Source organism: the organism of the source record quoted next, unplaced genomic scaffold (genome assembly GCF_019419815.1).
Source record: "Pyrus x bretschneideri cultivar Hongxiangsu unplaced genomic scaffold, Pyrus_bretschneideri_v1 Contig2, whole genome shotgun sequence".
Lineage (NCBI taxonomy): Eukaryota > Viridiplantae > Streptophyta > Magnoliopsida > Rosales > Rosaceae > Pyrus > Pyrus x bretschneideri.
The window spans coordinates 7381416-7404068 of NW_025999501.1; the positions used below are offsets into that span (position 1 = coordinate 7381416).

The 22653-nt window shown below is 42.7% G+C and overlaps 2 protein-coding genes across 2 annotated transcripts; one reads left to right on the top strand and one right to left on the bottom strand.

The window, feature by feature from the left end:
- Positions 1-548: 548 nt before the first annotated feature.
- Positions 549-3968, top strand: LOC103952559 (FT-interacting protein 7). Its single transcript, XM_009364164.3, is given in 2 exon segments — positions 549-1215; positions 1218-3968. Coding segments are annotated over 2 exon segments (3162 nt in total). The 3' UTR covers positions 3713-3968.
- Positions 3969-4093: 125 nt separating this feature from the next.
- On the bottom strand, positions 4094-22653 carry LOC103952560 (threonylcarbamoyladenosine tRNA methylthiotransferase-like). Its single transcript, XM_009364165.3, has 11 exons — positions 22235-22653; positions 22102-22140; positions 20543-20634; positions 19853-20102; positions 19573-19692; positions 8738-8813; positions 7998-8206; positions 7718-7826; positions 6859-6951; positions 5097-5257; positions 4094-4908 (listed from the first exon to the last, which is right to left on the bottom strand). The coding sequence occupies exons 1-11, from the start codon at positions 22421-22423 to the stop codon at positions 4351-4353; spliced, it is 1896 nt and encodes a 631-aa protein (XP_009362440.2). The 5' UTR covers positions 22424-22653; the 3' UTR covers positions 4094-4350.

Genomic DNA, 22653 nt, shown 5'->3' on the forward strand with positions numbered 1-22653 from the left:
ACAAGAGAGTTATGACAAGTAAATATTTATTTTAAGGAAAACTAATGAACAAAGCTTAAAAACTTTGAATTTTAATGACAATACAAAATAAAAGGTAAAATAAATAGTACTAAAATTAACTATGTAAAAATATAATTTTTTGCCTCGTACTTTTCGTTAAATTTCCTTTTATTTTCCTTTCCAGGAATATGCATAGCATTATAAAATGTCTCTCCTAATTTCCTAAAAGCACAAACGCACCCACCGGCACCACCACCAGAATCTTTCCCTGTCAAATATGCCATATGATCCAAAAGGGCCACCTCACACTTCTCCCCACCAAACTCCTCGACTCGACACTTTTCTCTCTCGCCCTTTCTAACATTTGTTTCTGTCTTTTTACTCCAAACGAATACCCTCACCTCATCTCCACCACCTCCGCCAACTCTTCCTCTCCCCACCACCACTACTGTCTTCTTCTTCTTCTCCTTCACTCCCACTCCTTCTAGCTACCCTTCCATTTTACCAGACAAACTCCTCTGAGCTCTCTCAGCTCCGCCGAGCTAGCCATGGCCAGTACTAAACTCGTGGTGGAAGTTCACGACGCTAGCGACCTGATGCCCAAAGATGGCGACGGGTTTGCGAGTCCCTTCGTTGAGGTGGACTTCGAGGGGCAGCGGCAGCGGACTCAGACCAAGCCCAAAGATCTCAATCCTTACTGGAACGAGAAGCTCGTCTTCAACATCGACGACCCATCTCACCTCTCCCACAAGACCGTCGACGTTGTCGTTTACAATGACAGAAAAACCGGACACCATAAGAATTTCCTCGGCCGTGTGCGAATCTCCGGCGTCTCCGTCCCTCTCTCCGAGTCTCAGGCCACCGTCCAGCGCTACCCGCTTGATAAACGCGGCCTCTTCTCTAATGTCAAAGGCGATATTGCCCTCAGAATCTACGCTGTTCAAGATTACAGTAGCAAGGGTGACTTTGCTCCGCCACCGCAAGCACCGCCAGTGATAAATGATGAATTTGTTACTGCTAGCACTGGTGGTGCTGCAGAGGCTGCTCCTCCTCCTCCTCCTCTGCAGGAAATCAATACTAATAGGATCGATGAGGAGATTCAACACCGCCAGTTTGGGGGAGAGAAGATCAAGAAGAAGAAGGAAAAGGAAGTGAGAACTTTCCACACCATCGGTACTGGGACGGGTGGCGGTGGCGGTGGCGGAGGAGGTGGCGGGCGGCGGAGGTGGCGGGTTCCTATCCACCTCCTCCAATGTCATCCGGGTTTGGATTTGAGACATACCAAATGAAGGAGAAGGCGCCCACCGTCGAAACAAGGACGGATCTTGCCCGGGCGGGTCCTGCCACGGTTATGCACATGCAGCAGCAGGCTCCGCGGCAGAACCCGGAATTCGCCCTGGTGGAGACAAGTCCACCATTAGCAGCGCGGCGGTACAGAGGGTTTGGATTTGGAGGGGACAAGACTTCGAGCACATACGATCTGGTTGAGCAGATGCACTTCTTGTATGTGAGTGTGGTGAAGGCGAGAGATCTTCCCGCCATGGATGTTACAGGAAGCCTTGATCCTTATGTGGAGGTGAAGCTTGGCAACTACAGAGGGGTGACAAAGCATTTGGAAAAGAACCAGAACCCCGTGTGGAACCAGATTTTCGCCTTCTCGAAAGAGCGCCTGCAATCCAATCAGCTTGAAGTCACCGTCAAAGACAAGGATTTTGCCAAGGATGATTTTGTGGGGAGACTACATTTCGACCTCACCGAAGTCCCCCTTCGCGTGCCGCCCGACAGCCCTCTGGCTCCTCAGTGGTACAGGTTGGAGGACAAGCACGGGCGCAAGGTGGCAGGAGAGCTTATGCTTGCTGTTTGGGTGGGGACTCAGGCCGACGAGTCTTTTCCCGACGCCTGGCATTCCGATGCGCACGACATTGGCCACGTCAATCTGGCCTCCACTCGCTCAAAGGTTTACTTCTCCCCCAAGCTATATTACCTTCGAGTTCAAGTTCTGCAGGCTCAGGATCTTGTCCCTTGGGACAGAAACCGCCCCTTGGATACATATGTCAAGGTACAGCTTGGGAATCAGCTCAGAGTCACAAGGGCTTCCCAAGTGCGCACTGTTAACCCCATTTGGAACGATGAGCTCATGTTCGTGGCCTCCGAGCCTTTCGACGAATTCATAATTATATCAGTCGATGATAAGGTTGGTCCTGGAAAGGACGAGGTATTAGGGAACCTGATTCTTTCGGTTAGGGACGTTCCTCAGAGAATTGACACTCACACTCAGAAGCTCCCCGAGCCTAAATGGTTCAATCTCCGCAAGCATTCAGCAGCTGCTGAAGAAGAAAGTGAAAAGAAGAAGGAGAAGTTCTCGAGTAAGATTCAGCTTCGCATCTGTCTAGAGGCCGGTTATCATGTTCTTGATGAGTCCACTCACTTTAGCAGCGATCTTCAGCCGTCGTCCAAGTTCCTGAGGAAACCGGGCATTGGGATTCTTGAGCTTGGGATCCTGAGTGCCAAAAATTTGCCGCCTATGAAGGGAAAGGAGGGTAGGACTACTGATGCCTACTGCGTGGCCAAGTACGGAAACAAGTGGGTGCGAACCAGAACGCTTCTCAACACTCTGACTCCTCGCTGGAATGAGCAGTATACTTGGGAAGTTCATGATCCATGTACTGTCATCACCATTGGTGTTTTCGACAATTGCCATTTCAACGGAAGCAAGGAAGAAGCGAGAGATCAGAGGATTGGGAAGGTGAGAATTCGATTGTCGACTTTAGAAACTGATCGAGTTTATACGCATTTCTATCCCCTGCTGATCCTCACACCCTCGGGTTTAAAAAAGCACGGGGAACTTCAGTTAGCATTGAGGTTCACTTGCACTGCTTGGGTTAACATGGTAGCCCAATATGGAAGACCATTGCTTCCAAAGATGCACTATATCCAACCTATACCTGTTAGGTACGTTGATTGGCTCCGCCACCAAGCAATGCAAATTGTATCGACGAGGCTAGCCCGTTCAGAGCCACCGCTCAGGCGGGAGATTGTCGAGTACATGTTAGATATAGACTACCATATGTTTAGTCTGAGGAGAAGCAAAGCCAACTTCCATCGCATAATGTCTGTTCTTTCCAGTGTCACGACTGTCTGCAGATGGTTTAACGACATTTGCTGCTGGAGAAACCCGATCACAACGTGCCTCGTCCATATCTTGTTTGTGATTTTAGTTTGCTACCCAGAACTAATACTGCCCACAATTTTCCTCTACCTCTTTGTCATTGGCATATGGAACTACAGGTTCAGGCCAAGGAGCCCGCCGCACATGGATGCTCGGATTTCACAGGCAGAGTTCACCCATCCGGATGAGTTGGACGAGGAATTTGACACCTTCCCCACTAGTCGACCCCCCGCCGACATTGTGAGGATGAGGTACGACAGGTTGCGTAGCGTGGCGGGAAGGGTGCAGACGGTGGTTGGAGATTTGGCAACCCAAGGGGAAAGAGCCCAAGCATTACTAAGCTGGAGGGATCCGAGAGCAACAGCAATCTTCATCATCTTCTCGTTGATCTGGGCCGTGTCCATATACGTTACTCCGTTCCAGATCGTGGCAGTGCTGCTCGGAGTCTACTTGCTTCGGCATCCGCGATTCAGGAGCAGGATGCCTTCTGCACCAGTTAATTTCTTCAAGAGATTGCCATCCAAGTCAGATATGTTACTATGAAACTGGAGCTATTACCTGCAGCTAATTATCTTGATTATTCACTTCATTCTTGTGAAGAAAAAGGGTACTTAGTAAATAAACCAACTAAATAATATGTACATCCAGTTTGTCAATCCCATCTCCAGAGTCATTCTTTAAGATTTCTATCTCGTTCGGAACTGTTTTTTTAAGAAACACTTATGCTCATAAGCAGTTTATGTAAAAGCGCTTTTATTAGCGCATTTAAATTTTTAATAAATATGCAAGTGCTTCATGGTGCTTCATCCAGCAAACACTTCAATAGCGTTTTTGAACTCAGAAGCACTGAGCAAACATGGTTAGAAGAACTTTCGTGATCTGAAAACGCTTTTAACTACTTTTAGAGCATTTCCAAACAGGTCGTTTATCTCTACCTTCCAGACTTTTATTTCCATCAGGTTCAGCTTTCGGTTACAAAAAAATCAGATCCAGATTCAATTACAAGTGAAGAAAAGCACGTGAGAGAAAAGCAGTTACAACAACTTGCATGCTACCACACTCTATAACCAGCATTACAATCATAACAAAAATATTATATTTCTGAAGATACGGACAAGCTCATGTGGCCATTTTTCCTTGAATATCCTCGACAAAAATTGGATTAGTACAACCAATATTCGCTAGTTAGACGACAGAATCCTAAAGCCGAGATGTACTAGTAGGGTTACGATTGTCAGGAAGCTCACGAGCATCCCGCCCAGAAGAGCCCTATCGACAAAACCCCATTCACCCGATCTTCCTTGGGCTTGCTCTTGCTTCTTCTGGGATCCCAAGCAGATTTCATTCTCCATGCGTTTCTCATCCCGATTCTTTCGCTTCCTCAGTAACCATCCAAGCAGATTTCTGTTGTTCCGATCTTCCAAAAGAACGGCATTCTTCGTTACAGCACATTCTCCCGGGGTAGCCTGTCCTCCACAGCTTTCCGGTCCACAGGCACAAGTTTCTGGCTCCGTTGAACACGCGCAAGTCTCACAATTGTTGGCACCTGGAAAACATTTTTCCTGACTACGCGTTTCATTTGTTGAAGCTGTTCTATCATTTATGTGAGGGATGGTCTCAATCACTTCTCCAAAAACTGACCACCTTCCTACCGATGTGATCTTCGCAATAGCTGAAGTCCCCAACATGCTTTCTGGAGCGGCTACAAGAACCTGCACGTATCCCTTGGTATGGCCAACCTAGGGCAAACATAGAACATAAAATTGAAAAAATCACTTCAGTTCATTCCTCGATTGAAGAATCGTCATAAACCCGAAAAACTCTTGGCTAAAATGGCCAACATGGTGTTACTAGACCGAAAGATCATTGGCGCCAACATTGCACTTCATTATTATCAAATGTTGAGTCGACAAAAACATATGCTTACCAAGTGAATTCCATCAGTAGCAATATCAGTTATCCATATTCTTTCCACCCTGCCCTCAATCCCAACGTATGGTGCGAAAGCTTCAAAAGCAGAAGTCAATTCGCGACTCCTTTTCTTCACTACAGTACTGGGGACCTTTTTCATCCTTGCAGCAGGTGTTCCTAAATGTACAAACAAGATAAAGGACAGAAGCTAATTACAAATCTATGTATTAGCCAACTGATTTCTGTACTATAGTGCAACACCTAACATATCATCCTCACTTTCGGTTAAAAATATTTTCCTTCCCAGCCCTACACCAGTTTCGGTAAGTTAAATCAAGTGGTTAGAGCACATCTATAGGCAACTCTTTATTTATTTTAACATGTATAAGGACCATTTATGCATCAAACAATGAACAATCAGAAGGGAAAGCTGTTGAGAAGAGCACACAAAACCAACCAGCGCCAACAGGACAGCATAAAGAAAAACAATCTAGGGAGAGCAGAGACTAAATCCCTCCAACAAGCAAATTAACATAAGGCTGCCTGCCAATCTTGCCAGATTTCAGAGAAAGAAGAAGCTCTAAACTCAATGGAGACAGATACCAAAGAGCCGACCAAGAACAAACTTCTAACGTAACACCGCCATAATCATACGTACATCCCCACATAATTTTGGCCTTCTTGCCCTTCACAAAACAACGTGACTTTCACAGAGAAAGGAGAAACAATCCCTTGGGGTCACCCAACTAACAGTATGTTTCTAGTCAAAATTTGTAGCTATCAAATCATACTCTGTAGGTTTGTCTCTACATAGGCTGCTTTATGGTTTAGGTTTGGCATATTGAATGGCAATAAAGACTGAGTTTACCCAAAATACCCTCCAATTATTTCTCTAACTTATCTCTTCTACCTCTCTGCCCTCTCTTCTCCTATCTTCCCATTGTTTTATTCCTTTCTTTATTCCTATCTTCTCTATTTCTGGTCCTGCATACATTTGGTACAGAGCAATTTTTGTCCGGTTTGTCCAACATCAGTGACTATTTGCCAAAAAAAAAAGTAATAAAGCACTCTTAACTTCCTGTTTCCCATGATACATTGTCCTACAAAACTTTTGAAGCATAGTTTCTACAATAGTAGCAGCCACGAATATAGTAATATCGCATATTATGCACACAAGTTCGTATTTTTTGAAAACCACTTTCATTTACTGTACGTCTCAGTGATTCATTAAGATACACGTTTTTAAAACTCCACGTACGATACAGTATTACACATATATGTACTTTCATGTTTAATACGTATAATTTTCACTGTTCAATAATACATAAAAAATTTACGTATTTGACATGTACCTTAACTTATTATAGAAAAACACAATACTATTTTAAATAAATGAATATTAATATTATGTTTAATACGTGTAATTTTTACACATACATATCGTTCATGTGCTATACTACTCCCGTATTTTATAAATTTTGCCTCAAACCATATCCATGCACACTTTTCTTTCTTATAAAACTGAGCAGGGGATGTATATGTTACATGGTCTAAAAACAATAAACTTAACCGTAACTTTGTATTTATATCAGCTCCCCATATATGGACAATGAAATATGTAGATAGCATGCTTTAACCGTTGTGTATGTGCATATGACGCCCTTTACGGCATCCAAAGTAACTTAGACCAAGCTGCAATTAAAACATATAAAAGGCGAAGACTGGCTCCAACCTATTAAGTGAAATCTGAAATTTTATAATACCAGATATTATCATACCTGGTCTAGGATAAAACTGTGAAATATGAACTTGGGAGAACTTGTACTCCTTAATAAGGCTAAGAGTTTGAGTAAAATCTTCATCCGTTTCACCTGAGAAGCCATGAAATGAGTGTAAACTTGTCAAGTAATGTTCTCTGTACTGCTCAATGCAGAGAATAAAGTAATCAAATACCCCAAGATGCCCCAAAGCACCCACCATAACTGTAAATAATATAGATACTCCAAGAATATGTTATTGTTAACGCTGTTCTTGGAGAGATAATTTTACTAGCAGGGAGTATACTGGTTACTTGCTGATTAGATGATTAGCAACCAAATATTTTCATACATATTTTTTAAAACCCTACAAACTTGCCATTATTATCTATGATGTTAAAGAACCTTAATTTCCTCTAATAAAAGCAAGAAATAAAAATCATGCTATTGAACAAAAGAAAACCAATTTGAGCCCCATAAACATATCCAAGACATATTTGCAGTTTATCCAGAGCATATCTGGAAGTCTTCCAACTCTTCAAAACATTCTAACATACTTTGTTCACCTCCAGGGATCAGTTGCACCCATTTCATGCTAACTGCTAAGTTTATCCCCCTCAACATTTCAAACTTAATCTTAGTGCTTTTACCACCAGGAATCATTTATATCCCTTTCATGCCAAGTTTATCTCTCAAAACTTCCAACTTAATCTTTATCTTGCATTTGGTGTTCCCTAGAGTCACAATCTTAAATTGAACTTTTGGAGATATATTACATCAATAATTGATCAACAATGAATATGAACATAAAATAAATTGATCCATGTGAAGTACAAAAATAAACAGGAGCCATTATATCAGAATCAAGCTACATACTGACCAGGAAATCCACATATTATATCAGTTGCAATCTGCATCCCTGGCACAAGCTCAGTTAGGGTATCTACCACAGTCTTGAACTCACTTACAGTATATTCCCGATTCATTGCCTGAATGAATAAGCATAGCTATTTGAATAAAGCAACCTTAATGTAATCGGAAGTCTAGGTTTGTAGATTTGTTAAACTACACTTATAATTAAAGCCCTAGGAAGACAAAGTAAAAGGATAAGTCTAACTTAGCCATAAGAAAATGCAATAATCTATGAAATTAGGACTTACGGTCAAGACGGCATCACTTCCAGATTGGACTGGTACATGTAGAAATGAGTATACACAAGGATGACGCAAAACCTCTGCTATTTCCTTCAAGTGTTCCAGAATGAATGGAGGATTTGTCATCCCAATTCGTAACATTGTGCTTGCATCAGAAGGGAGTTCTGCAACAATTGCGTTCAATAAAATTGGTAGATTGACCCCAATGTCACGACCTGCAAACATCAGGGCAACCATTATTAATAAACTAAAACATGGCATAAACAGCATTTTGACTTTTTTTTTTCCTTTGAGTTTCACCTTTTTGGTGTGTCCTGAAATGATTTTTCCTCCAACATCCAACAAACAATCATACTACAACTGTGAAGATTTCAACACACATGACTATGGTATACTTATTATTTACTCTATTTTTCTGTTCAAATATACTTTACATGTTTACAACTAAGCTGACATTGCCGTTTTGAACTATAAAGCCCAAAAATTTATCATTCACTTAAAGATTATTTGGGGAATTATCTTACAATTTCTTACACTTTCAGAAAGACAAGTTAAAAGAAAATATAAAAACCAAATAAATATATAAATAAAACTTCAAGGTTACATATATTTTCTTATAAATAAAACTTCCAGTACTTGGTTTTCTTATATATTATATCTGTTTCCATGGGCAAAGTTTCTCCAGATAAAAAGTACTTCCACAATCACTAATCAATCAAGAAAATAGAATTATAAGTACAAATTACCATAAGCGCCAGTATCTTCACTGCTCAACCATATTTCCTTAACTCCATCAGCTACCACAGATTTTACACGTCCCACCTGCAGTGCTAAAATTCTAATTAAACTGGAAACAGATTGTAGACATCGAAATTTCGATGAAACAAATGTTCACCAATGCATTAAAGTTTTGACGTGTCAAGGCATACATGGCATACGCCACGTGTTGTACAAATTGTACACATGGCGTGTGACTCAACAAAATAGGAAGAAATACCCTTGAAGGATTAAACAAGTTTTTCTTCTCATTTTTGGGCAATGACAAGGCAAGCACATTTCAATCCATTGAGGATCAAAACAAGTTTTTCTTCTCATGTTGGGCAATGACAAGGCAAGCACACTTCAATCCATTACGGATCAAAGCAAGTTTTTCTCATTTGGGCAATGACAAAGCATACACATTTCAAGTTTAAAATGGTGTTAAGTGGGAGATTAGGCCATAAGTTACACCACTTCAAGTTTAAAATGGTATTAAGTGGGAAATTAGGCCATAAGTTACACCACTTCAAGTTTAAAATGGTGTTAAGTGGGAAATTAGGCCATAAGTTACACCACTTCAATTTCAATATTGCATTAAGTGGGAAAATTAGGCAATGGTGCTTGGAAAGGAAAAAAATATTTTTGTGGTGGTGATTCATTCTCAAAGCCTATAAATAGGTTTCTCCATCAAGGTATCAAGCATCAACCAATTCACAAATACATTTCTCTACTCCCAAAATGGAAGAGAATACTCCCCACACATCCAAAATCCTTGAAGCTTTGAAACTCTAAAGCTCTCAAGCATCCAACCCCCACATTCCCAAGAATCCCGAAGAATGGAGAAAGCACTCTTCATTCTTCGTCAAATCCTCCTTCAAGATCAAGCCCCAACGGCCCTTGAAGAACTTCCACCATTATTCAAGATCAAGCCCCAACGGCCCTTGAAGAAAGTGTTCATCATTCATGATCCGTTCATCCTAAGATCAAGCCCCGACGGCCCTTGAAGAAAGTGTTCATCCGTTCATCCTAAGCATAAGCCCCCAACGGCCCTTTGGATCAACAACTCAACAAATCCACACATCCAATCATTCTTCAAGATTAAGCCCAAAAGCCCTTGAAGATCCGCTCATCCATCAACCTTCAAGATCAAGCCCAAAAGCCCTTGAAGAAATCCATACACCATTATTCAAGATCAAGCCCCGACGGCCCTTGAAGAAAGCGTTCATCATTCATCATCCGTTCATCCTAAGATCAAGCCCCAACGGCCCTTTGGATCAACAACCTCAACAAACCTATACACCCATTCTTCAAGATCAAGCCCAAAAGCCCTTGAAGAAAACCAACTGTTCATTCAAGATCAAGCCTTGACTGCCCTTGAAGAAAACCAACCGTTCTTCAAGATCAAGCCCAAAAGCCCTTGAAGATCCGCTCATCCATCAACCTTCAAGATCAAGCCCAAAAGCCTTTGAAGAAATCCACACAACCATTATTCAAGATCAAGCCCCAACGGCCCTTGAAGAAAGCATTCATCATTCATCATCCGTTCATCCTAAGATCAAGCCCCAACGGCCCTTTGGATCAACGACCTTAACAAACCCATACACCCATTCTTCAAGATCAAGCCCAACGCCCTTTGAAGATCCATTCATCAACTGTTCATCCTTAGATCAAGCCCCGACGGCCCCTTGGATCAATAAACAAATCCACACATCTATTCTTCAAGATCAAGCCCAAAAGCCCTTGAAGATCCGCTCATCCATCAACATTCAAGATCAAGCCCCGAAGGCCCTTGAAGAAACTTCCATCAACCTTCAAGATCAAAGCCACAAAGGCCCTTGAAGAAACTTACAACTGTTCATCCAAGATCAAGCCTCGACGGCCCTTGGATCAACAAATCTACATCTTACGAAGATAGAATCAGAGGACCAAATTCGAGAGAGATCGTAACCCCAAAATCATAAACACAAAAATATTATTTTGTACACGTTATTCTTGTTTCTTGTTTCAAGGAACTTTCGTGTTCACAAATTTGGCACGCCCGGTGGGACCTCTCTACCTCTCATCTCTATCCTCAAATCACCAAAAAAACGCAAATGGCATCAAGAAAGGATCAAGCTGTTCCTGCAATCAAAGCAAAGAACAAGAACATCATCGCCGCAAGTGGTGGTATTTCGGGCATCACAACCCGAAGTAAAGCAAGAGCTCTTTTTGCCGCGACTTCCACCCCTGCATTAACTCTGTCAAATGAACAAGAGCACCTGAGGTACGAGCCTGTGATCACCCTAGCCTCGCTAAGGGCATCAAGGGGAGAAAGCCCGAGGAAATACTCAGAGTCCCTACTCTCCGACGCTGATTCGAGCGGCAGTACAACCATGCAAGTCATGACCACTGGAGCAACTTCAATCGAGGAGCAGCTAGCTCAGATGAATGAAGCAATCGCAAAGCTCACACGGACTGTGGAAGAGAAGGATTTGCAAATTGCCGCACTTGTCAACCAACTAGATGCGCTGCCCGACGTGAAAGTCGACCCAAATGTTGGCCTATTAAAGAAAGAAGTCGACGAAGAAGAAGAGCCACCAGCGGAGAAAGTTGAAGAGAAGCCGAAGCTAGACCAAGCAACGGCATTCATGGGATCTCTCTCTATCCAGCAGCTACAGGAGATGATCGCAAGCACTATCAAGACACAATACGAAGGAAGCTCGCATGACTCCGTACTGTACTCAAAGCCTTACTCCAAGAAGATTGATGCTTTGAAAATGCCAAGGGGTTATCAGCCCCCAAAGTTCGTGCAGTTCGATGGAAAAGGCAACCCGAAGCAACATGTCGCCCATTTCATTGAAACTTGCAACAATCCTGGGACAGAGGGAGACTACCTCGTCAAACAGTTCGTGCGTTCGCTGAAAAGTAACGCTTTTGACTGGTACACTGACCTCGAACCTGAGTCTATCAACAGTTGGGACCAGCTAGAAAGGGAATTCCTCAACCGTTTCTACAGCACTCGTCGTACTGTAAGCATGCTAGAGCTGACCAGTACGAAACAGTGGAGAGATGAACCTGTCGTCAACTACATAAATAGATGGCGCTCCTTAAGTCTGGATTGCAAAGATCGGCTTTCTGAAACCTCTGCCATTGAGATGTGCGTTCAAGGCATGCAGTGGGGACTACACTACATCCTTCAAGGCATCAAACCACGAACATTTGAGGAGTTAGCCACCCACGCCCATGATATGGAGTTAAGCATCACCCGTCATGGGAAGAAAGAACAGATCGCCGACTACAAGAATGACAAAGTTTTGGGGCCAGAGGTGGATAAGGCTACGTGGAAACCCACCAAGGAAGCAATGACGGTCAACACAACTCCAGTCAAAATCCATACACGAAGCAAGGCGATTCAAACCGAAGCTTTTCGTGATCAAGAGATACGTAGACGCACTTTGAAGGAGCTTGAGGAGAAGACTTATCCATTCCCCGACTCTAACGTGGTTGCCATGTTGAAAGACTTGCTTGACAAAAAGGTGATCGACCTACCTGAGTGCAGACGGCCAGAAGATATGAACCGTACTGACAGTCCAAGGTACTGTAAATTCCACCGCTTCATTAGTCATCCGACGGAAAAGTGCTTTGTGCTAAAAGATCTCATCATGAAGTTGGCTCAGAAAGGGATCATCGAGCTAGATCTTAATGATGTGGTGAAGTCAAACTATACCACCGTCACTTCTTGCTCTTTGAACTCAAAATCTTCACCTCAACTGCTGGGGGCATGCTCCAAAACCATGTCAGTCAAGTCAAGTGAAGTTGAAGGATGGACTTATGTCACTCCAAAGAAAATGCACAAGAAACATACGTCTCCTCCACAAGTTCACCAATCGGAAAGGGGGCAAAGCAGTTATCGTCAACCTTCAAAGCTACATGAAAGTGTTGAGGATGATGAAGTTATGACACAAAGATCGTCCATCCCCATCACAATGTGCGACCTCTTCCCAGAAGACTTCTTCAATTACTCGGTCAAGGCTCCTTCCTATGAAGATTGCGAGGAACGCCTCTTCCAGATCGCTTGACAAATCCACAACTACAACCAAAGCTCCTCGTTCGCACGAGCCTAAAAGGTGACAACCAAAAGCTCATTGCCTGCACGAGCTGAAACTGCAAACGGCACCAAAGCTCCTCGTTCGCATGAGCATAAATGGCGACAACCAAAGCTCCTCGTTCGCACGAGCCTAAAAGGCGACAACCAAAGCTCCTCGTTCGCATGAGCATAAAAGGCGACAACCAAAGCTCCTCGTTCGCACGAGCCTAAAAGGCGACAACCAAAGCTCCTCGTTCGCACGAGCCTAAAAGGTGACAACCAAGCTCCTCGTTCGCACGAGCCTAAAAGGCAACAACCAAAGCTCCTCGTTCGCACGAGCCTAAAAGGCGACAACCAAAGCTCCTCGTTCGCATGAGCCTAAAAGGTGACAACCAAACGCTCATTGCCTGCACGAGCTGAAACTGCAAACAGCAACCAAACGCTCATTGCCTGCACGAGCTGAAACTGCAAACGGCACCAAACGCTCCTTGCCTGCACGAGCTGAAACTGCAAACGACACCAAACGCTCATTGCCTGCACGAGCTGAAACTGCAAACAGCACCAAACGCTCCTTGCCGATCATCCAATCCCGGCTGATTGGAAAATCTCAGACGACTTGCCTGACGAGGAGGTGTTCTACATCGACATCTTCCCAACATGGACGATGTTCTTCGATGGATCCGCACAAGCAGACGGAGCGGGCATGAGTAGTATTCATGTCGCCACAAAGGCAAATACTACCTTACTCCTTCCAACTGAATGAGCTATGCTCCAACAATGTTGCTGAGTACCAAGCATTGATCATCGGGCTCCAAATGGCGATCAACATGGAAATCACAGCTCTTGAGGTATATGGCGATTCCAAGCTCATAATCAATCAACTCTTAACTGAATATGAGGTGAGGAAAGATGATCTCGTCCCATACTTCCGGCTAGCGACCCAATTGCTACAAAAGTTCGAAGCTGTGACACTGGAACATGTGCCAAGAAAGGAAAATCAAATGGCAAACGCTCTAGCCAATCTCGTCTCGAGTATGACACTAGGAAAAGATGAAGTTGCAGACGTGCCAGTTTTCCAAAGATGGGTGATTCCGCTCGTTAATGAAATGTCACTAGATGATACAAATGTCATCTCAGTACTTCCAGTCGATGCTGAAGAGTGGAGACAGCCGCTGATCGACTACTTAGAGCACGGAAAGCTTCCAGATGATCTTAGACACCGTTCCGAAATACGTCGACGAGCACCTCGCTTCCTTTACTACAAAGGAACACTCTATCAACGCTCTTTTGAAGGAGTGTTCCTGAGATGCCTAGGTGAGGAAGAAGTTAATCTAGCCATGGAAGAAGCACATTCAGGTGTGTGTGGGGCACATCAGTCTGGACCAAAGCTACATTTCCGGCTTAAAAGAATGGGTTACTACTGGCCGAGCATGGTGAAGGACTGCCTGGAACACGCCAAAAGGTGCCAAGCCTGCCAATTCCACGCCAACTTCATACATCAACCGCCTGAACCATTACACCCTACAGTTGCTTCATGGCCGTTCGACGCATGGGGATTGGACGTTGTAGGACCAATTACGCCAAAGTCATCTGCAGGGGAAGCTTACATCCTAGCTGCAACAGATTACTTCTCCAAGTGGGCTGAAGCCATCCCTTTAAGGGAAGTAAAAAAGGAAACTGTTGTTCGTTTCATCAAGGAGCATATCATCCACCAATATGGGGTGCCTTGCTACATTATCACTGACAACGGAAAGCAGTTCTCCAACCGACTCGTGGACGAGCTTTGCGACAAATACAAGTTCAAACAGCATAAGTCTTCCATGTATCACGCTCCTGGCCCGCAAGAGCATAAACTGTGTACGGCAAAATCATCATCAAAACCATCACTCATTTGAACTACGTCATGACTTGATCCCTCCTCAACCAAGGGTACGTAGGCAATTTGAAACTTCAAAACTTCAAGTACAGTCACATCATCAAAATAAAAAAAAATAAATAAAAAAAAAGGGAAATAACACATCTTGGTGATGTATATGTTTTATCTGTATTTAGCACAATACACTGAATAAAATAAAGCATGTTCATTGATCTCCGAGAAATTACAAGTGCGTACAAAAAAAAAAAAAAAAAAAAAAAGATGAAGCTTTCACAAAGGATGTGTACGTGAAGCCCCACTACGTGGCAACACTCTCGGAGCAGGAGGCATCGGAGCAGAAGACATCGGAGCAAGAGGCATCGGAGATAGAGCATTCGAGGCCTCAATGCTTGGCGGAACGCTGGATGACCCAGGAAAAAGGTGCCTCTGGAAGAAAGACGCAAGCCTTTGACGGTCACTTTGCATTCGACCTTGAGATTCTTGCATCTCATCAAGCTTCCTCTTCATACCCGACGAATAGTTATTTGCAAGCACATGCAAACTTCTATTCTCATACTTAAGCTGTTTAATCTCCTGCTTAAGATCTTCCACCTCTGCCATCAATGATTCCACTTGACGAGACCGAGCAAGCAGGCGTTGGCCCATGTTGGACACAGAGCTCGCACACTGAACACTGAGAGCGAGGGACTCTTGAACGCCCAACTCATCGGACCGCCCTGAAAGCAGCCTACTATCTTTTGGTGTGAGGAGGTTCCTAGCTACTATTGTAGCTGTTGTTGCATTCTGCATCACTGAGTCTTCACCTGTAAGAGGACCGTTAGAAGATAAGAAAGACGGGCACCATACATTACCTTGACGCGGCGCAACCGGATCACTGCTGAGACTCAATTCTAAGCTAAGGTTCGATGGGTTAGCCATTTTTCAAAGGTGTTAAAAGAGATGGGTGGATGAAGTTAAAACTCAAAAGGCCGGAGATGATTTTCAGGAATGAGCAACCTTCAAAGTGTGCATGTTAGAGGTGATCAATACCTCTATAAAAAGGAAGAGGCGCTTGTTCAGAAATCGAAGGGCCGCTTATTCAAAAGTGAAGAGACATCGCTCTGCAAATCTCAAAAGCTGGATTTTCCGGCGTAAGTTGGCGACGCTTTCTCGGCTTTTCAGAGCACGGGAGCCACTTTGTCAAAAGATCACGTGGAGGTCATCATCGCAGCTACACATCTTTAGCCGACAAGCGCGAAGTTCGGTGGCGCTTTCTCTGCTTTTTAGAAAACGCGTGCAGCTTTGTCAAAAGAGGCGCTCGTTCAGAAATCGAAGAGGCGTCGTTCAGAAATCAAAGAGGCGTATTCAAAGATCGAAGAGTCGTCACTATTTCAAAAAGCCGGATTTGCGGGATCAAAACGTTTGTCGACAAGGGTAAAAGAACAGTACCACCACTTGCTATTGGGAAATCCCTATATATGTCGACCTTCATCTTTTATGGCAAGGCAGACCTGCAAACAAAAAAAATAAAATAAAATAAAAAATGCCCAACTCTTCCTTACCTCCGAGAATACACTCCCAGCAAAGCATCTCAAAATGCTCAGTTTTCTTCCTCTCCGGGAGTGCCCTTGCAAACAAATGACACCAAGGCAAAAGTATCTCATATCATCAAGGGCGAAAGCAAAGGTATCTCATATCATGCTTTTCCCCTATCTTTTCCTTTGCTCTTGTTCTCACCTGCCAAGACAAGGACAGAGAAAGCAATATGTCGGAACCTCCACTCAAACTTGCGCTGCCACCAAGAAGTGATGGTCCATTCAAATGCAAGGTTTGCATTCAACTCCTGCATCAGGAACAAATACTACAAGAGAAGATGCTAAACCTGCATAAGGAAATACCACTTCTGCAAAGGGGAGCAAGTAAGGCAAGTGAAAATGATACATTAAAGCATGTGGAGACAAGCTACAACTGCATATGCTGAGCTATCCTCTAACCCTCTTCAATACGAATTGGAGAGATTGAACAAAGAAACAGAAAAAAGGAGTAAGCTCAGACCTTCGGAGGAGACCAAAAGAATCCTACTGCCCAGTTCAAGAGTAGCACAAAGGAAAATCAACGAGTGGAGGAGACCAAAAGAATCCTGCTGCCCAGTTCAAGAGTAGCACAAAGGAAAATCAACGAGTGGAGGAGACCAAAAGAATCCTGCACCCAGTTCAAGAGTAAGCCTGCGGAAAATCAACGATTGGAGGAAACCAGAAAATCTTCCAGTCGAACTCAAGATCAAGCCTCAATGGCCCTTGAAGAAAATTTCAGCCCAATTCAAGATCAAGCCTCGATGGCCCTTGAAGAAATCACAAGTCTGATTCAAAATCAAGTGTTCTCCACCCTTGAATCAAAATTAACTCCAGATAAAAGGAGTAAGTTCAGACCTTCGGGGGAGACCAAAAGAATCCTCCAGCCCAATTCAATATCAAACCTCGATGGCCCTTGAAGAAATCACAAGCCCGATTCAAAATCAAGTGTTCTCCACCCTTGAATCAAATTCAACTCCAGATAAAAGGAGTAAGTTCAGACCTTCAGGGGAGACCAAAAGAATCCTCCAGCCCAGTTCAAGACTAAGCCTGTGGAAAATCAACGATTGGAGGAAACCAGAAAATCTTCCAGTTGAACTCAAGATCAAGCCTCAATGGCCCTTGAAGAAATTTCCAGCCCAGTTCAAGACTAAGCCTGTGGAAAATCAACGATTGGAGGAAACCAGAAAATCTTCCAGTCGAACTCAAGATCAAGCCTCAATGGCCCTTGAAGAAATTTCCAGCCCAATTCAAGATCAAGCCCCAACGGCCCTTGGGTTGACATCTACATTAAGGGACTTCAAAACGCATCTTCTACACGTGACAAGCACATGTCTACGACGCGCCTTGAAGTGGGGGCATTTGTAGACATCGAAATTTCGATGAAACAAATGTTCACCAATGCATTAAAGTTTTGACGTGTCAAGGCATACATGGCATACGCCACGTGTTGTACAAATTGTACACATGGCGTGTGACTCAACAAAATAGGAAGAAATACCCTTGAAGGATTAAACAAGTTTTTCTTCTCATTTTTGGGCAATGACAAGGCAAGCACATTTCAATCCATTGAGGATCAAAACAAGTTTTTCTTCTCATGTTGGGCAATGACAAGGCAAGCACACTTCAATCCATTACGGATCAAAGCAAGTTTTTCTCATTTGGGCAATGACAAAGCATACACATTTCAAGTTTAAAATGGTGTTAAGTGGGAGATTAGGCCATAAGTTACACCACTTCAAGTTTAAAATGGTATTAAGTGGGAAATTAGGCCATAAGTTACACCACTTCAAGTTTAAAATGGTGTTAAGTGGGAAATTAGGCCATAAGTTACACCACTTCAATTTCAATATTGCATTAAGTGGGAAAATTAGGCAATGGTGCTTGGAAAGGAAAAAAATATTTTTGTGGTGGTGATTCATTCTCAAAGCCTATAAATAGGTTTCTCCATCAAGGTATCAAGCATCAACCAATTCACAAATACATTTCTCTACTCCCAAAATGGAAGAGAATACTCCCCACACATCCAAAATCCTTGAAGCTTTGAAACTCTAAAGCTCTCAAGCATCCAACCCCCACATTCCCAAGAATCCCGAAGAATGGAGAAAGCACTCTTCATTCTTCGTCAAATCCTCCTTCAAGATCAAGCCCCAACGGCCCTTGAAGAACTTCCACCATTATTCAAGATCAAGCCCCAACGGCCCTTGAAGAAAGTGTTCATCATTCATGATCCGTTCATCCTAAGATCAAGCCCCGACGGCCCTTGAAGAAAGTGTTCATCCGTTCATCCTAAGCATAAGCCCCCAACGGCCCTTTGGATCAACAACTCAACAAATCCACACATCCAATCATTCTTCAAGATTAAGCCCAAAAGCCCTTGAAGATCCGCTCATCCATCAACCTTCAAGATCAAGCCCAAAAGCCCTTGAAGAAATCCATACACCATTATTCAAGATCAAGCCCCGACGGCCCTTGAAGAAAGCGTTCATCATTCATCATCCGTTCATCCTAAGATCAAGCCCCAACGGCCCTTTGGATCAACAACCTCAACAAACCTATACACCCATTCTTCAAGATCAAGCCCAAAAGCCCTTGAAGAAAACCAACTGTTCATTCAAGATCAAGCCTTGACTGCCCTTGAAGAAAACCAACCGTTCTTCAAGATCAAGCCCAAAAGCCCTTGAAGATCCGCTCATCCATCAACCTTCAAGATCAAGCCCAAAAGCCTTTGAAGAAATCCACACAACCATTATTCAAGATCAAGCCCCAACGGCCCTTGAAGAAAGCATTCATCATTCATCATCCGTTCATCCTAAGATCAAGCCCCAACGGCCCTTTGGATCAACGACCTTAACAAACCCATACACCCATTCTTCAAGATCAAGCCCAACGCCCTTTGAAGATCCATTCATCAACTGTTCATCCTTAGATCAAGCCCCGACGGCCCCTTGGATCAATAAACAAATCCACACATCTATTCTTCAAGATCAAGCCCAAAAGCCCTTGAAGATCCGCTCATCCATCAACATTCAAGATCAAGCCCCGAAGGCCCTTGAAGAAACTTCCATCAACCTTCAAGATCAAAGCCACAAAGGCCCTTGAAGAAACTTACAACTGTTCATCCAAGATCAAGCCTCGACGGCCCTTGGATCAACAAATCTACATCTTACGAAGATAGAATCAGAGGACCAAATTCGAGAGAGATCGTAACCCCAAAATCATAAACACAAAAATATTATTTTGTACACGTTATTCTTGTTTCTTGTTTCAAGGAACTTTCGTGTTCACACAGATATAATATATAAGAAAAACCAGTGGCATGATACTTACAAGGCTATCAACAGTATAACTTCCTAAATGACCACGAGCATGCTTCGTCTTGCAGTAAGTGCAAGCACCTAAACAACCGACATTAATGGGAAGAATCTCTACAAACTTGTTTTTCCTCACCTGTGGAGAAAAATTCAAATAAAAAACTCCATATCTAGACTAGTAGACAATACAAGGTAGAAACAGAAACAGATTGCAGGAGTGGGTAACAATCAAAGACTAATTTTAAAAGGAAACAAAATAAAATGCAAACACCATGGTAAAAATCCACGAAACGCACCTTGGGGAGGTCAAGTGCGGGCAATGTCTTACGACTCAAAAGGCGCACCTCATGACCTTTCAAAGTCTCTTCAACAATTTCAACCACACGGTCAATTTGCTGGACTCCTACAATACTGACACCTTCTAGCTCCTTTAGATCTCGACTTCCTTGTGGCACACACCCAGCCACCACCAGGGGCTTTCTTGCACCTTTACCTTTTGCTATCAGAGTGTCCATGGCAGACTGACTGGGAGATTTGACAGTGCATCTACATCAAGTAACAAAACAAATACATGGAGAATTATGAGTTAACAGATAATAAAAGACATCATTCATAAAAATTAAAAAATTGGACACATATAAAGAGTATCTTAAATGTAAAAAACAAATAATAATAATAATAAAAATAAAAAAAGTCAACTTCAATGAAAACTTCAGCATTAAAGGAAAGGTGAAAAAGCACACATAGGGAATAGTTGACTTAAATATAGGAATAGCATCTAAAACAGGTCTACTAAAGTTCAAAATCTACTATGACACAAACTATAAACTTCGTATTAAATTCTAGCAAGTGCCAAAATGATTTCCCAAAGACTGAAGCGCTAAATACTCCCTAACTTTGATTATAAAATATAATTACATAATTGTTTCAATGTAACGCATGACCAAATCCACCAAAAAAAATGAGACAAATAAAAGAATCCTCACGTGTTTATGAGCCACAGGTCTGCCTCCTCAGGATTGTCACTTAACGGATACCCGAAAGCTGAAAGTTGACCAGCCATATATTCACTGTCACTCTGACACAACAACAAAGTGCAAGGGGCAAAAACAAAAATGAGAAATTTAATGCATTCTCTAATCAATAGAAAATTTAGAAAACAATGATGGTGACATGACCAGATCTCATGCTAATATAACATTAATGGTCAAGCAAGATAAAAAGGTGAACAAAGAGCTGGAGTTAACATTAAGTTTAAATCCATTGACAATCTCCCTAAAAGTGTGAAGTTCTCAGTACACGGTCTTTTTATAGATGGGAAAAGAAAATGTAAAAATACAATAAGCAACCCATCATTACCACTCCATACAGTACCATCAGAAAGGATGCAAAATCCAAAGTAAATAGAACAAAGGAGTTTAATACTCCAACCAAAGAAAGGGGGCCTTTATCACCATAGAAATCCTACTTGTACCCACAATGACAACCTAAAACTTGGTATCAAATTATCAATAGATCAATTTGAAAAAGGTTGATGAGAGAGGATAATCTATTGATAGGACTTACCCTGAAAATCAACAACTGCTTTATTAGGATCCTGTCCACCCAATGGCTTTCCAGGCAACGCTTATGATCACTTAAAACTCCACCAAATTCTATATATTTAATTCTAAGAAGCTAACCTGATATAACCCGCTCAATTTGATGTTCTCTAATCTTTCAAGCCCCCTCCAGCACTTTTTATAGATGAAATAATATTTTCAGTTCTTCGGTTTCATAATAAACATATGGAATTGGAAACTGCTTAAATGGCCAACCTATGTGGCAACTTTTGTTTCCCAACCTATGTGGTACTTGATGTGCACACTACCTCAGTGCATTGGAAAGCCAACCACGTTACAAATGCCAATGGGACAATCCATGAGCATCTCCAAGGGACAAGGCAAAGGAAGAGGCAAACCATATTTACCTTGCAACATCATCTTTTACCCTCTCCAATGCATGGCATTTGCCTAACAATTCGCCTCGTCTGTTGAAGTCACAGATTTCTGATGAGGCAAATGTTGAAGGCAAAGTACCACATGACCATTGACTAGAAAGTTTGACTGTCCTATGTCATAAAAAAAAAGGCTGAGAATAAAAGTGCAGCATCCTCATAAAAACATAGCAGTCTTCTCTTCCCGTACGGCTTGAAGAGCAGTAGGACACGAGAGCGATTAAAGTTTATTATCAATGAATTATAAGCAAGGAACACATTTTTATGTATTGTTTTCATCCCTTAATTCTTTCCACAAACCGCATATACCGTTCAATCCGGCTTCCAACACACGTGATCAAACCATTCTCAACAACTCAAAACTTAACAAAAACCGAAACCCGGCCCCTTATTATTGAACTTGAAGCCAAAACTAATAACATCTTGTTAAAATTGTAGAGGCAACAACCTGAATGGTTTGCCTAGTGATCCCAGTATAAAATGACAATGCTAATTTCAGAAAGAAAGAATAATACTTGAATTACAATAGAAAGAAACCCTAAAACGGACCTGGTTGTGTGAGCATCCAAATGTTTTGATATATATAGTCTGCCAAAAGAGAAAAACAAGGTCAGCACTAAGCGAAAGAAACCATCTTTAGAGACAGGGGGAGAGAGAGAGAGAGAGAGAGAGAGAGAGAGACCTGAGTGCCAGGGACTTTGGGAGAGAGAGGAGCGAGTGGGTCTTGGATTTGAGATAGCTTGTTGTTGGTATTGCAGCCATTGGGATTGGGTTTCTTCTTTGGGTTCATTCCGACGGTCTTTATTGGCAGACGAAAACCGGGAGGAGCTCCGCCTCCGCTGCCAATCAGCAGATCCTCAATGTCCTCCATTTTCTTAGCTTTCTTAGTCGGAGTCTGAACCAAACACACAGCAACGAACGCCTGCGAGAGTTGAGGCTTCTCAGTTCGAACGCAGTGACGACGACGGACAGAGTGAAAGGTTTATGTAACACTTGCTTTTTATTTGGACCCACTAAAAATCGGGTAATACTGAACTCGCCCATGTTTTATTTATTTCTTTCAACTTATGTTATGCAGTTGGAAAAATTTGACAGTGTTGT

What these genes read in the sequence shown, in the direction of transcription:
- LOC103952560 (XM_009364165.3), bottom strand. Translation starts at nt 22,423, where the DNA reads ATGGAGGACATTGAGGATCTGCTGATTGGCAGCGGAGGCGGAGCTCCT. An exon ending in TTGGATGCTCACACAACCAG is followed by an intron (nt 20,635 to 22,101) that starts GTCCGTTTTAGG and finishes TTGTTGTGTCAG; the next exon opens with AGTGACAGTGAATATATGGC. An exon ending in GACCTGTGGCTCATAAACAC is followed by an intron (nt 20,103 to 20,542) that starts GTGAGGATTCTT and finishes TACTTGATGTAG; the next exon opens with ATGCACTGTCAAATCTCCCA.